At 23.7% G+C, this 16,771-nt stretch overlaps 2 protein-coding genes across 5 annotated transcripts in view; one reads left to right on the top strand and one right to left on the bottom strand.

Moving 5' to 3' along the window:
• The window catches only part of LOC112682232 (probable E3 ubiquitin-protein ligase HERC1), a 37,613-nt gene extending 22,465 nt beyond the window's left edge, over positions 1–15,148 (bottom strand). For 2 of the 4 annotated variants that reach the window (XM_025552760.1, XM_025552759.1), the window contains exons 1-20: positions 14,176–14,529; positions 13,932–14,103; positions 13,673–13,846; positions 13,357–13,604; positions 12,891–13,299; positions 12,654–12,830; positions 12,296–12,573; positions 10,610–10,762; positions 9,448–9,611; positions 9,062–9,184; positions 8,864–8,995; positions 8,651–8,801; positions 8,428–8,580; positions 6,740–6,874; positions 4,599–4,719; positions 4,373–4,525; positions 3,927–4,118; positions 1,924–2,200; positions 1,737–1,843; positions 1,544–1,670 (exon numbers count right to left, since the gene is read on the bottom strand). In XM_025552760.1, the coding sequence (XP_025408545.1) occupies positions 1,544–1,670; positions 1,737–1,843; positions 1,924–2,200; positions 3,927–4,118; positions 4,373–4,525; positions 4,599–4,719; positions 6,740–6,874; positions 8,428–8,580; positions 8,651–8,801; positions 8,864–8,995; positions 9,062–9,184; positions 9,448–9,611; positions 10,610–10,762; positions 12,296–12,573; positions 12,654–12,830; positions 12,891–13,299; positions 13,357–13,604; positions 13,673–13,846; positions 13,932–14,103; positions 14,176–14,529 (3,800 nt within the window). The other 2 variants (XM_025552758.1, XM_025552757.1) reach the window with 2 other exon arrangements.
• Positions 15,149–15,299: 151 nt separating this feature from the next.
• On the top strand, positions 15,300–16,341 carry LOC112682234 (polycomb group RING finger protein 3). Its single transcript, XM_025552761.1, has 5 exons — positions 15,300–15,501; positions 15,559–15,711; positions 15,774–15,919; positions 15,978–16,121; positions 16,190–16,341. Exons 1-5 carry the CDS (start codon positions 15,396–15,398, stop codon positions 16,313–16,315), a joined length of 675 nt encoding a protein of 224 aa, XP_025408546.1. The 5' UTR covers positions 15,300–15,395; the 3' UTR covers positions 16,316–16,341.
• The last annotated feature ends 430 nt before the right edge of the window (positions 16,342–16,771 follow it).

Here is a 16,771-nt window from a genome sequence, read left to right on the forward strand (position 1 = left end):
ATAAAGTAATTTAAAGTAACACTTTTTTTACCACATATTTATTAGTTAGTCATTTTTTGGTGCATTTATGCATATTGTATATTTTTGTATTTATTAGAGCTATATAAGTCCTTAATAATTTTACTTGCCTATTTTTTTGTACAACATATCTGGTATTTTTTGTTATGCATAGGTATTTAGTCATTTTTTGTGCACAAATGCATGCATATTTGTGTATTTCATAGAGCTAGAAGCCCCTAATCCAAATAATAATCATAATAACTGATAATATTTGTTTCCATATTCTTTAACTTGCAAATATGGGCCAAAAATATATTTTTGTAAATTAAAAACATGGTTAAGATCAAGAATTGGCCAGCATAGACTAATAGGTTTGGCTTTGCTGCATGCACATAAAAATATTATTGTATCCATTGATGAAACAATCAACAAATTTGCCAAAATGAATAAAAGAAATTTGGAATTTGTTATTTGACTACTTACTAACTGTATGTTTTCTACTTAGATATTTGTTAAATTAAGTTACCTATCTTAATTGTTTTTTAAAGTTTTTAAAAAATAATTAATAGGTACTATTACTACTATGATTATTTGTTGTTTTTTTTTTATACAGGATTCAGACTTAAGGTACAATTTTAATATAAGAAATATTTGTATTGTTATTATTAATACTTATTTTATATGCAGTAGGTTTTAAATATATTTATTAAATAAATATTAAATTCAATTTGGTACTTGTATTTTTATTTATTCACTCGAATGAGCAATAGGAACAATGAGCTTTAGATAATGGATCAGGGGCATACCCAGGAATTATTTAGGGGGGGTCTAACATTTTTATTTCATCTGTTCTCTAATTATAATTATAATTTAATTCAATACCAACAAATTACTGTTAATAATTATAGTAATAGTCACAATATTTATACACACATCACACATATTCTGCACAAAGGTTTACTATAATAAGTAGGTACTATAATTTGGAATCAATTTTTATTTGGTAGTAAAATGTTATAAAAAAATATATTATTTAATTAACAATAATAAATAATATTAAAAAATCAGTATAAATTAAACATGGTTTATAAATTATTGATATATTATATAATCTATAAACTTTGTATATTGAAAATAATGGGAAATTAAAATACACTATATACTATTTACTATTAAACCATTGAGTATGTAGAAATTTCAATTGGGGTTCAGGACCTGAAAACTCCCCTTGGGTACGCCCCTGTAATGAACTGTAAATTATTTTTAAGTTTTTATAGAAGAAAAATTAGTTCCCCCCCTCTCTAGGCCTCAACACAAATATGTCGTTGTCTTATAGTACAATGAAAAATTATTTTAACTTAAATAAAAAAAATTAACTACTAGAGGTAATTAGATGCATTATTTTGAAATAATTTTAACTTGTAATTTATAACAGTTTATTGAATAACTTGCCTATCCCTGAAATCAACCTATTTAGTATATTTAAACCAAATAATTCAAATTATATAAAATAACTAAATAATAAAATTAATTGTATACATACTCTTTTAAGAGATGTTTATTGGGTAATGACAAATCACTATGCATACCACGAACCGCAGTTAACAAAAAACAGCATTTACTAGAAATGTTTAAGCATTGATATTCATCCACAGCAGAGTTTGGAAAATCTTATAAAATAATAATCAATAAAAATGTTAAAAGTAAATATAATTCACTTAGTGATAAATACTTACTACTTTCAGAAAACATAATAGATTTTTCTAGATTATTGACAAGAGCAAAAAACATCTTCATACACATTTCATTAATGAAGGACACAAGATTTTTGTTAAATAAAAAGCTGTAAATTGAGATTTTTAGATTCAGAATACTTTTAGTATAAAATTAAAATATAAACTTAATTAGGTATTCAATACAAACTCTTTAAGAGGTCTTCCATCAATTTTTATTAATGTAACATAAAATAATGGCAATGTCAAACGAGTAATCATATCATATTTATTGTCTTTTAAAAAACTTTCATATTTATCCTTAAAGTTGTTACAAATAGTTAATGCAACATTATCTTCATTTTGTTCATAATCACATAATATATATTTTAATAAGTTTAAATATGGTTGAGGAATGAAATTCAATTCATGTTCTAATACAATGAATCCAGTATTAGAAATTTTTTTTAACCGTTCTTCTATATCATCTAAAATAAGAAAACAATTAAATATATATATAACACTATTATGAATGTCATATACTAAATATTATAAAATTATTCATGAAAGTTTATTGATTTATAATGACTTTAATAGAATTTACCTCATCCATAACTCTATACTGTTAAATTATATCTATGAATATATATTTATTGTTATTTTTATTAAATATTATATTTCCTCACATTGTGTTAAATGTGATAAAAACCAAATGAATGTACTTTATCACTATCATATTCTGAAAAATGTGCTCTTTATTAAGACTTATAACTTTCTATAAGAAATAATCTCTATACAAAATACATTAAGAATAACTATATTCAAATTATATCCTACACCTATATTCACAACACTGTCATATCACTTCCATATCGATATTAAATCAAGCCTACATATTTATCATTTTTAACTTTTCACACAAATAAAGATAGAATTAGAGAATATAATTTTAAAATTTCAAAATTATTATTATCAATATCCTCATCAAATCTAAATCACAAGTAATATAATAATAGTGTTACTTATGTAATTTGAATAAATAACTAATATTAATACTTGACTTAAAAAAATAAATGTGAAAATTTGTTTTCACCATCAAAATAAATTAAAATTATTTCTTACAAATATCGTGATGAAATCTTAAACGTTATTGTAAAATGTAATCTAGTCTTCTATTAAAATATTTTGGTAATCCATCCATCACTGTATCTATATACGTCAATTTCGATCAATATTGTGAACAATTCAGAAATTATCTAATTATATTGGTACCTAACATACAGGACCATATTACTGCATAAGCACTATAAGCACTATGCCTAAAGTTTACTAACAAATGGACGTCTATGAAATTTTTAGCAAACAATTTTAATTTAATTGAAAAATTCAAAAATTGATAGAAAAACTAATCTTATAAATTTATTTTAAATTTAATTTTTATTTATATATTATGTATATTTAGCCAATTAATGTATGGCATTTTTCATACTGTGAAAATAATGCTTAGAACCCCAAATAACTTATCATGCTGATATACAAAAATAAAAATATTAAATATACATTTTAATTCTTATTAAGTAAATAATCAAAATAAAGTTTATATTCTTGTATTGTATCACTATAGCTACAATAGCTCAATACCTCTATAGCTCTTCTAGCTCTATAATTACCTACATTAAAACACAAGACAATAAAAATGCTGTGTATGAATAAAGAATCTAAATATTATTCGTAGCAATAATAGGTACATTTTAAAAATAATAAATAATTTTATTTATGTAAGTAAATATTTCAATTTTGTCTTCACATCTAACATTATAAACATATTATTTATAATACATGTATTAAAACAGTAAATGAAGTATATTTTTTTTATTATAAGAGTGGTCCATCCCCTCAGTGTGTCTACACTATCTACCTAGATTCCCTAATTCATAACTGTACACACTAATTATCAGATAATTTCTTACTCTAAAATATCATGTATTATTTTACTAATTAGTTGGTAGATATTAAAGTTAATTTATCTGATTTTTTATTTTATAAAAATTAATTGTGTTATGATTGGTAGCTTGTAGTATTAGTCAAATATAAATAAATTTTTGGGTAGTATTAACATTATTCAGTTATTTTAAATATTATATAATTACTAATATTACTTATAAAGTTATGAGTTACACAAATAACACATATAATTCACTAAAGTTTTCTTACCAAATATACTTTTATCTTCTAATTTTTCAATGCCTGAAGAAAATAATTTACTTTTTAACCACCGCTCATTGCATATTTCAGATGGACATAGTGGTGAACTTATTATTCCATAGCTTATTAAACGGCCAATCAATAAACAAAATGCTGATTCTAGTTCAATAAACCAAATAGATTCATTCATTTTGTCAGGATCTAAACAATAGTATTAATTAATAAAATTGACTAATTAAACAATATACATTTAAAAATGTATAAAGGTATTCTTGAGCCAGGAAATAGCCACAATATCTGATAATTATAATGAAAATATTGAATAATTAAAAAAATAGAAAAAATCTAGAAAGTATAAACTTTTTTAAGACTGGAAAATCTAGACCAGACATTATTACAGGTGACATTAAAAAAAAAAAAAAAAAATTATTTTGATTGAATAAAAATAAACATACCATTGATACACATTTTTTGATTTAATATATGAAGAGATTGAACTGTATTTATTAAAGAAGTTAGGACAGGTTGAATATGTTCACTTTGTAAAAATGTTAATGAATTTAGTGTATTAATCATTGTTTCTCCAACTATAGATGAAGACAAGACATCTGAAACATAGATTTAGATTTAATGAGCACATACTTTTTAAAAAATTAAATAAAATTAATATAAATTTAATACCATTATAAAAAATATAGTGTTCATCATTATATGAAGCAACAGTTGTTCTAAATATTGTATTAGCAAATACTAAGTATGATTCTAAATGGTTAACAAAAAGACGGTTCATACTCAGACAAGACTAAAAAATTTAAAAAAGTTATTTAATATTAATATTTATACATAGGTGATAATATGTTTACTTAAATATAACACTAAATTAGTGATTTTTAACTCATGTTCTTTGCACACAAATTTGCCATGAATTGACTATAGATGTACCGATATTAGAGCACACTTATAATATTATTACTAAATTACCAAATATATATACAATAAGTCACACTTAATTTTTATAATAGTATACATTATAAATAATTTTTTTTATACATTATGAGTTTTTTATCAAAATGTATTGTAATAACTAATGTGCTGGATAACCAAAAAAGGTTAAGAACCACTGATCATAATACTCAAATAAAATTATATTTTTTGCAAATTAATAAAACAACTTATTTGTAATAATGTAGATAATTTTTAAAATAAATACGATCATTATGTTTTAAATAAGCAAGGTTCAATAAATGTAAACAATTTTTCAATGTTCATTGATGGAATAAAACATTTTAAGAAATACAACTATATTATTTATAGTAGTCCATGACCATTACTGAAACAATAAAGTATTTATAGTAATTTTCATACCATCTTATGAGTAATTTTTTTATTTTCTCACAGCTATAAAAATATATAGAAAAGTGGTACCTGGTGTATACATAATAATATAATTTATTAATATCATACATAAGGGTGGTTCAGTAACCAAATCATTGAAATATAAGGTATCTCAAAAAGAACACAGGATTTAAATCTGCTATAGATTAAATTTATATCTTTTAAAAAAATATAACAAATATATCATTATCTTCAGGAGAAGTTAAGATTTAATAGTTTAAAACAATATCGGGCTTATGACACTCTCTACTAGTCCTACAGGCGATTATTCTTTCCATAAAATTTACCATCACTGGATAACACATTGTCCCATCAAGTTCATTGAGGACACAACAAATTTCTTGCTTAAGTTCCAAGACAGTTCAAACTCTGTTCTGGTAAACTTGTGACTTAGTGTATCCCTATAAGAAAAAAATCACAAGGTGTCAAGTCGCAAAATTGAGGAGGGTAGCTTTGGCCATGTAATGAGATTAGTCTGTCAGGGAACTTTTCACGCAGCAGAGGGATTGTTTCTTTTAAAGAATATCAAGTTTTGCCGTCTTGTTGTAACTATACAAGAATACCTACTGAGGTCAGTAATATTTTTTGGCCTCATTTGGACCAAATGAGTATAAAAAATGTATGATTTCAACTTGTCACACTTCAAGAAAAAAAAATCACAGTAATGCATGAGAAGTTCCTGGACAGACTAATCTTGTTACATGACCAAAGCTACACCTATACACTTCGATCTTACGACTTGACGCAGTGTGATTTTTTCTTATAGGGATGCATTAAGTCACAAGTTTACCAGAACAAAGTTCGAAATGTCTTGTAACTTAAGTAAGAAATTTGACGTGTCCTCAACAAACTTGATGGGACAATGTGTTATCCATTGATGGTAAATTTTATAGAAAGAATAATCGCCTGTAGGAATAGTAGGGAGTGTCATAAGCCCGATATTGTTTTAAACTATTAAATCTTAACTTCTCCTGAAGATCATGATATATTTGTTATGTTTTTTAAAAGAAATAAATTTAATCTATAGCAGATTTAAATTCTGCATTCTATTTGAGACACCCTACATTTCAGTATTGTTAATGTGACTACTAAAGGTCCACAGTAAAAAAAATATTTTGTAGACATAATGCTCAATATAAAATAAATGTTTCAAAATACATACCCAATATATAAATAATTATCGACATTAATAATAAAATATATAAATAATTATTAACATTAAAATAGAATAGTATTAGGGGTGTTTAAATTAAAAATTAGAAGTATAAAATTCTAAATAAATTAATTATTGATAAATCACAAAAAAATTATTTTATAAAAAAATTAATTTTAGATTTTTGAATTGAATATGGGTACATACATTTTTTAAGTGAACTTTTCAAATACTGATTATAAATAAATGAAAGAAAAATATTTAAAACACTTACATTACTGTAATGGGGGGACTTAATGTTATAGGCCAATAAATGTGACAGTAATAATTTATGAAGGGAGGTAAGTGTCTCATTGAGTTTATTTCCTTTTTTGAATGCAGGATAATTATTTGACTCCAATAAGGTTATCTGAAAAAATTAATAATATGAAGTAACATAATATAAACTTAAGTAAACATGAGTCAATCAATTATACGAAATAGAGAAGCTGTTCTCAAACCATAAACCTTGGAGCACCATAAACACCACAGTCTACATAAAAATAAGACTAGTGTTATGTGAATTAGTATTAGTTTATTATGCATACTACAAGCTCCTTATAATATTCACTGCAAGATATTGTGACTAAAAATGGTTCCAAAAAAAAAGCATCACTGGGTTAAAATTTTGGAAGCTTCTGAATTAGAGTTAATTTAAAAATAAATAATAAACTTATACTTGAAAAAAGTTAATATAATTTTATTTTCCAAAATAATTATAATTCTCATAGTAATTTCATCACTTATAGATATCACTCAAGAATAATTATAATAGTCATAACAAAATGTGAAGCATAATTGTAATGTGTGATCTATCTATCACAGCGGTTCCCAACCTTTTTAGTAGTGCCAAAATCTTTGAAGCCCACCAATAGTTATAAATGTATAATGTGCACATACGTCAGTTATTACAGTTTATTAAAAAACAAATGTTTATCAGAAAAAATAATTCATTGATCTAGATTATTTAAGAATTAAACAATTTAATGTGATTTTTCGTTCAGACAAACACACAGGTTGTCGAAATATAGCCCATCAAGATTCTAAGTACAATTTAATAGATTTGATAGAAATTCTTGCCGAATATTTAACTATTTTACGATTTTAGAGTCCAATTACATAAAAGTTCAATCAATGAATCACTTGTTTTTTTTGACTTTTTGACTTTTACTTGCTGATATTTAATATTTTAAAAATATGTCTAAGTAATATTAATATAATATGGTTCACGGCCCAGTACCACCCTGCTCGCGGTCCACTTGTGGACCGCGGCCCATGGGTTGGGAACCGCTGATCTATCATCTTAAACAATTTGTTTGTTAAACGAGGAAAGATATTTTTAGCTTATATGCTAGCAAAATCTATATAAAGCTCTGAAATTTTAAAAGAAAAAAAGTTTTAAAATTTAAAAAGAAAGAAAAAAAAAGTTTACCAAAATATTTTATTTTTTATTATTATAGTATAAAACTATAGCTAAGATATAATACAATAAGTAATCAAATATTTACTAATATGTCATGAATAATTTTAATTTCAAAATTAATATAAAATATAAGGATTTTATAGTGCTTCTTTTTCTGCTTTTTTACTGTAAACCAACTTATAGTATTTAAAATATTTCTGTAACAGGGATTTTTGTATTAGAATAACTAAAATTACCAGAGCTTTAAAAAAAAAATATTATTTAAAAATGTTATTTTTTTTTATTTTCTCAGTACTTTTTCAGATTTAAAAGAAAAACATAACAGTTATATTTCTCTCGATTATACAAAAACTAAGTTCATATTAGTCATTAATAGTATTATTCAAGATAACTTATCATTTATAGATCACATGTAAAATTTAACAATGGTGTTAACTTTAATTACAATTTATAAATTAAAATACTTTTCAATCATTTCACAATCTTCACAAATTACTTACAGTACTATTTGTTAAATGTTTTAGTAACAGCTTCATAACTTCTTCGATAGATAAATATCTATTTTCATATAAATCCATTGAGTTGACTCTGAATAATGAACTAATATGACTATTATCATTTAAACTAGAAACTGTAACATCTAAAAGCAATTTCTAACCAAAAAAATATAAATATAAATTTAATATAATTAAGTTCATTTGTTATATGTAAGTTTAATATTACTTGTCCAGTAGTTAAATTTGTTTCTTGGGCAAGAAGAGATTTAAGAATACTGAGACGACCAGATAATGGGGGTAAAAGAAGAGATGCACCAGTAGATAAACAATCCATTAAACTTCTCTCCACAACTTCTTTTACTTGCAAATCAACAAGTCTAAAAATATAATTAATTTCATTTTGCTTATACATAAATATGAAAATAACATCAATAATTACTTCAAAAGGAGTGTTCGAAGTTGACTAGTTTCATTACCAAGTAATTTCGAAAAATCATGACCAGATACACGGGCAAAAAATAAATGATTGTTAAGCATATTTAGACTCAAGATTAACATTTCTTCATTTAAACTAAAAATAAAATAAAAAATACTTCTTTATTAATATTTTCTTTAAGAAAATTAAAAAATGATTTACTCATTTGGAGTGGATTGATGAGATTCAATTTGTTCACAATATTTTTCAATGAACTGTCTTAACCATTTGAATGTACTTTCATGCAAGTCAATACAGAATGGACTATGCCAAACATTTGTTTGCCTAAATAAAAGCACATAAAATTAATTAATAGAAATAAGATATCATTTAGTTAAATTTTTAAACACTAATTTCCTTCATATTAAAAGTATACATTTTGGATATTAAATTATAATTTCAAAGAACTTTATTTTAATTAAATACAACTTTTATAGGAACATAACATTGAGCTGCACTAAGTAAAGAAAATGTAACTAATTTTTAACAAGTTTCTGTGTTATAAAAGGTAAAATTTTAGTTATGTAATTAATATGTATTTATTTTACCTATCTGGAGGTAATGTTGTCCAAGCAACACTATGAGAAGTACCAGCAGAAATTTGATTTATTTGTTTACCCTCCAAGTTAATTACTTTACTAGGACGACTAACAGGACTTGTTGAATGGCCTTGTCCACATTGTCCTTTTCCATTAGAACCCCATGCATAAACCTGATAAAAAAAAAATCATAATAATAATTATTAGTTAAATTAAATTATAATTTTTTTAACAAAATCAATTTTTTTTTTTTCATACATGAAATGAAGTGGTTTGTACACTATAGAATTTATAGTCTGTTGTTTTATGTTGAAATATAACATCTCTAAGTGACTTAAATTCTGAGTTTTTCCAATGTTTTAAATTTTTTTTATTCATGAATAACTATTAAACTAGTACTATGTATTTCCCATAAATATTTTGCATAATCATCATTGATAAAAAAAATGATCAAACAGGAATTAATGCAGACCTACATTTGATGATTAGCACTTGTTCAATATCCAAAATATAATTATATAAAATAATAATAGATATTTTTGCTCAAGTTAAAAATGTATTGTAAATCATGAGATTCATGAAACTAAATAATACTATCAATAATTTTATAAAAATTATACAATAAATAATAATTTGTTTTTAATGTATTCAACACATTACAATGTTGTAAAAAAAAAAAAAATTAATTTAATTAAAAAACTAGTTACTATAAGAAAATATAATTTGATTATGTTGATAATGCAATAATTAAGTAATTCATTTATTTTTTCCAAAAGAAAAAAATGCTATCTTACTATATAGGCTTTGTGCAAATTAAGGTGTCTGGTAGAAATACAGAAATTGATACAATAATTAGTTGTAACTATTTTTATGAGTTAAAATAGATACTTAAAATAGTCTAAAACATAAAATATAAGTTAGCTTTATATCAAGATTATTTAAAAATATTTTTCAACTATTTTTGTCTTCGATAGAAATTTAATTATTTAATATATTAGGCTTCCTAAAAAATTAAGAATATAAAGGAACTTGTTGCAATAGACCATTTTATTAGTAAATCTTCATAAATTAACAACCAATTAAAAAAAATTTATTATTTTATTATGCTAATTAATCAACAACACAAATATTATTAAAAAGCTATTAACCTTTATGATCACATTTCACTTACAGCACAGTTCCTAGTTAAAGCCAAACAATGAGAATCGCCTACAGATATATCTATAGTCATTTGTTGCATTAGATCTTCAACAACTGCAGGTGAGAATAAAGTGATTTCCGATGAACCACATCCAAGATTTGATCCTTGACCCCATGTGAAAACCTAAATAAAATTTAAAAAAATGTATTTAATAACAAATATATTAATAAAAAAATAAATAAAATGTATGGTTATACTCTAAAAATAACAACAATATATTATAAAATATATAAATAATTTATAAAAATTAAATGTTCACGTTTTCTCATATTTTTTACTATAAAATATCAATTAAATAATATAAGTTAAACAAAAAATTTTGAAAATGTATTATAGTTCCTTATCCATGTTACACAGCTATTTTTTTTTTTTGTATAAAAAAACCTAAAATCTTTTGTAAACATAATTATATTATATTGAATGTTATTATTATAAAAATAAAAAATAATCAATTCTGTATCAATATAATTATTATTTTATTACATTTAATTTATTTTAAGATAATATTACTAAAACACAAACATAAAACCAAAATTTATTTTTATAGATTTTAGATTAAAAAAAAATTGAAAGTTAAATTATTTTAAGATCCAACTTTAAAGTATAAGTTACTTTTTAGATTCTGGGTAAAACAAAGAATGAATTGACTTTACCATGATGCATTTTTTTTATATAGGATTGATTCTATCATCACAAATATAGGTTTCTGATAAGAATGGTGAGTAGACAAAATTGAGCTTAATAACAACTTTTATGAAAATTTGAATATTAAATTTTAAACAGAACAACAAAAATTACAGAAATCTACTAAATTTTTGTAGCTAAAAATGTATGATTTATTAACAGCCAAAAGAACAAAATTTTTACAGATGAGTGAAAAAAGTTTTACTTAAGGATAGAGAAATTTTGAAAAAAATGTATATTTCAACGAATTTAAATTATAAGATAGTAGTTATTTGGTTGTTATTCAATAAATATTGTAACAATTCAAAAAAAATATTAAATAAATATATTAACATATGCGGAAATCGGGGGGGGGGGCTTGAGGGGACTAAGCCCCCCAAAAATATAAAGTACAGGTCTTAGTCCCCCTAGCCCTAAAAATTGTTAAGTGACTAAATATACAATAATTATTATAATTGTAAAATGCATTTTTAATAACTGAATTAAAAAAAAATATTCTATGATAAAAATTAAATCAAATTTGTAAGGTTTTACAAACTTCTTGTCATGACTTGGAACAATCGCAATTAATATAATATTAATAATATATAATAATACCCATATAAGTTGTTCAATTTAATTAATTCATAATTTCTGTTTAGAATACCTACTCCAAAAATGTTTAAGATAAGGCACCTAATTGGTTTTTTGTTTAAATTGTTGATTAAAAATGTCAAATTGTTAAACTTCGTAAATTGCCTTGTTGAAACAAATAATTGCGCACAGTGGTATCTATAGGTATAATAAGCAAATAATGCTCAGCCCTCCCACAAATTTCACCAAATTTCCGCTTATGTATATTAGCGGTTTAAAATTTTTTAAATAGTTTAATGATATTTACTATTCTTAGAAGCAAAGTTAAGTCCCTAAAATAATATTAAATAAAAATACTAAAAATAATTAATCTATTAATATTTGTAGTATAATACATACTTCACCGGTACAAGCTAATGCAACGGAAAAATGTATTCCAGCAGCAACTTTTTTAATTTTATAATGTCGCAATCCATCAATTTTTTGAGGTTTATACAATCTTAATGTATTACCATGGCCAAGTTTACCATTATCACCAGAACCAAATGACCAAACAGTATTTCCATCACGTGAACAAGCTAAAGTATGAGTTGAACCACAAGCAACATAACCAACTGGCATATCACTTAAGCTTTTGACAAGTGTAGGTATAAGTCTAGGATTACAATCACCATGGCCTAAAGGTATATTAATTATTTAGTATTTCAGATACTCATAATTACACTTAAAAAATACATCTCTATGATCCAAATATTACCTAATCGACCATGGTCTCCTTCACCCCAAGTATATAATTGTCCATCACTGGTAACTGCAGCACTATGTCTATAACCAGCACTAACTAATTCAATTACTTTTCCAACAAATGGTCCTTGAATAAGTTTTGGTTCTTTGTGTGTTGCTACATCTCCATGTCCTAATTTTCCATAATCACCTACATACAATTTATCTTTAAATAATAACATACTATGACTATCAATTTTAACAAACCTACCATCTCCCCAGCTATAAACATGTCCTGTATCACTTAAAGCTAGTGAATGACCATCACAACCTTTTGATGATGAAACTTGTTTGATTTTACAATTAATGTTAATGCGTTTAGGGACAGGTTGATTAGATGAATTTCCTAAACCTAGACGACCATAACTATTTTTTCCACAAGCACTTACGCAACCTTTTGTATCTATAATAAATGTACAATACTGCCCTGCCTCTACTTGCTGTACATCTGATAAAGATCTAACTAATCGTGGTACATCTGTAACTTCTGTTGCTCCTTCTGCATGTTGATTTGAGGAATTACTTCCCCACATAAATACTTCACTTAAAGGTTGTGGTAGTTCAGCAGAATTTTGATTTAAAGGAGTACGGACAACTGAAGTTTCTCCAAAACTAACAAGCTAAAAATGATTTTAAATAATATAATATAAACAAGATATTTTTTAAATATATATTACCTTTTTCATTAATAGTAAAGCCACTTCTTGTAATGGTATAGTATTTTTAGACTTATAACTATCAAATTCTTCTGATCCAAAAGCAAAGGTTAATATAGATGACATTTCTTCCAAAACTCGATAAAGTTTTTCAAACGGTAAACAAACATCATCAATATTTAAGGCCATATCAATCCATTCCAATAAATAAATTAGAGATTCACGCTGATATGCTAATAATAATGATAGTTCTGCAAGTTGTTCTTTAACTGTATAAATTCAAAATTATGTTGAAAAAATACATTTGTTTGGGATAATTAATAGAATATCGTGTTACCATTAATATTTTTTATGAAATCAGCATTTAAACATTCTTTTACAAAAAGCATTACGTTATCTAAACAGTCCAAACCAAGTTGAGGTAATTCAGCTTTACTACCCAAAGAAAGTGGATTTAATTCTCTCATCAAAGTTAATGCTGAACTAAGAACATCTAAACCCATATTTATGTCTTTAAAAAATAAAAATAAATATTATACAATAGAAAATTAATAAATAATTAATAACCATTAATTAAAAAACTATGACCATATTACCATTTGCATTTTTATTTTCCCAACTTTGTTTTAACAATGTAAAAAACATTGTTAGTCCTGTTTTAATAGTTAACTGTATAAGTACTTGCTGCCCAGTTAACTTAATAACAGGCTTTATACTTTCTTCAACAGAATTTTGCGGTGCCATTAAAATTTGAACATTTTTATCATCCTATAATAAAATATAATTTTTCATAAGTTATTCAGAGTCATAAATTTTTAATTCTTAAAGTAATAATATTACCTTAGTTGAATAATATTTAATATGAAGTATATCATATAAATGGTTTAATAATGCTAACTTTCTTTGCAATCTTTTAGAAAATGTCAGACTATCATAATATCTATGAGCAAGTTCATGATGACTTATAATAATTTGTTTCTTCCGTTCATATAGTTTATTCATAGACATACTCGGTAATGAGTATAAATTTTCATCTATTTCATATCCAATTCCATTTATACTCTGTAAAATTTCCATTACATTGTCATCTGAATTATTAAAGTTAAAGTTTGCTAGCTTTGAAGATATTTCTGCATCTCCTTCCATATTGAATCCTGAAAGGATTTTTGAAATATTCACTTCAAAATCTTCCATACTAAATGTATCTGAAAAAAATTAAAATGTAAAATAAAATTTATAAAAAAATTTAGAAATCACATTCTAGATGTACATAATATACTTACAACTATAATTTTTAACAAGAAAAATTATTAATAGTATGTATGTTAAATATTTATAAAGTAATTGTAAGTACAAGTAAATGTAAGATACATTTTAATAAAAATTATATTTCAGTACTATACCTTATAAATATAATTGAAATTAAGTAAAATAACATTTTAACTAAAATAAACAATATACAATTCAATTTTCATTAATAAATAGTAAATATTTAGTAAAATTAAATTGATAAAAATTAATAGATTAAGTAACGATGAGTAAAATATAGTGTACTTTATATGGCTATATAGGGTACTTATATGCATAAAATTAAGTATTTCTAAATTTACCTTACCTTTACTTTTAATACAATCAATTAATATCACATATTAATATATTCTAATCAAATCATCGTATTACACATCTTACATATATTTTGTTATAAATACATACTTAATAATCTGAACGAGAACGATTTTGAAATGTTTTAAATTTAAATCGTCTTCCAAAGCAATAACAAAATCCGTATTCATTAGTATAGGTACCTAATAACTTATCATCAAGTCTATTATCAAATTTGACTTTAGAATCATCAGTAAATTCAATTTTTTGATAATAAGAGTTGGTAACACTTTATTGAAATCTTAAATCATCACTAATCAAAGCTGATGTTAACATCTTTGAGAATAATTTGTCCTATATTTTTGGTTATGTTATTTTCTCTCATTAACTTGAAATCTATCATTTAAATTAAATTTTTTGTTGTTAAACAACTTTAATAATAACTTTTTTGTTAAATTATGGAAAAACTGATAAAATTAAAAACTCTCAATTGTCATATTACGTGTAAAATATGTAGAGGGTACTTAGTGGATGCTACTACAGTAACAGAATGTTTACATACGTGTTAGTACCTATATCCCAATAAAAATATTTTTATTAATAGTTACTTATTTGATTTAGTTTGCAAAAGTTGTCTTGTAAAACATTTAGAAGAAAACAACAGTTGTCCTACTTGTCAAATTGTTATTCATCAATCACATCCATTGCAATATATAAGTTTTGATCGTACAATGCAAGACATTGTATTTAAATTAGTTCCGGGTCTTCAGTTAGGTATTGAAAGATACTAAAGTATTAAAACTAATTTAAATAAATAATTAACAATTATTGTTTAGATGAAATAAAGCGTGAAAGGGAATTTTATAGAATCAGAGGTCTTCCATATCCTAAAGAAGTACCTGCTGGTACTGAAGTTGATGATGATAAGACAGCACAAGATCAAGCAGCAGCAGATTCTGATTATCACAGAACAGATGAACAGGTAATAAAAAGAAGTTTTTTAATTTATATAAAGTAAGAATAATTGTAATATTATTTAGGTGAATATTGGATTGGAATGTGTTGCATCACATTTAAAGTCTTTAAAGAAAAAGTTCCTAAGAGTATCATCTCAAGCAACTATAACACATTTAAAAAAATTTATTGCAGTAAAAGTTTTAGATGGATCAGATAAATATAGAGACGTAAATAACAATTTTTATTATTTTTAAATACTTCAAATTTTAATACATAAAATTGATTTGGTTTTCAGATTGATATTTTATGTAATGATGAACTATTGGGTAAAGATCATACTTTAAAATTTGTTTATGTAACAAGATGGAGATTTAGAGAACCTCCTTTAAAACTTCAGTATAGGCCTAAATTGGATTTATAAATTTATATCATACATTATTGTATTCATTACACATTGTACATACCTATAATTTTTATTATTTTGTGTTAAATCTAAATAAAAAGTAGTATGAATGTAATGAACAGAAAATAAACAATTAAATTTAAATTTTTTTCATTTTAAAAAATATTAACTTATAAAACTAATTAAATTTTTTAGTTTGCTTATATCAGAAAGTATATATATTATTTATATATATTATAATTCTTTAATATATTTTTATTATTGTTTGAGTTTTAGTTTTATAAAAAGTATGAATTATTATTTTATATTGGTTTTTTTAATTTAATTTTAAGTATAAATTAATTAGATTTTAATATATTTATATGTTTGTATCATTAATTTACCTTAACATTCATAATAAAGTTAATATTGATAATCATATCAATAATTAATAATTTGTATTAATATTATTAATAAATAATAATGTTAAATTAT

Source organism: Sipha flava, unplaced genomic scaffold, assembly GCF_003268045.1.
Source record: "Sipha flava isolate LNK unplaced genomic scaffold, YSA_version1 200_pilon_pilon, whole genome shotgun sequence".
NCBI lineage: Eukaryota > Metazoa > Arthropoda > Insecta > Hemiptera > Aphididae > Sipha > Sipha flava.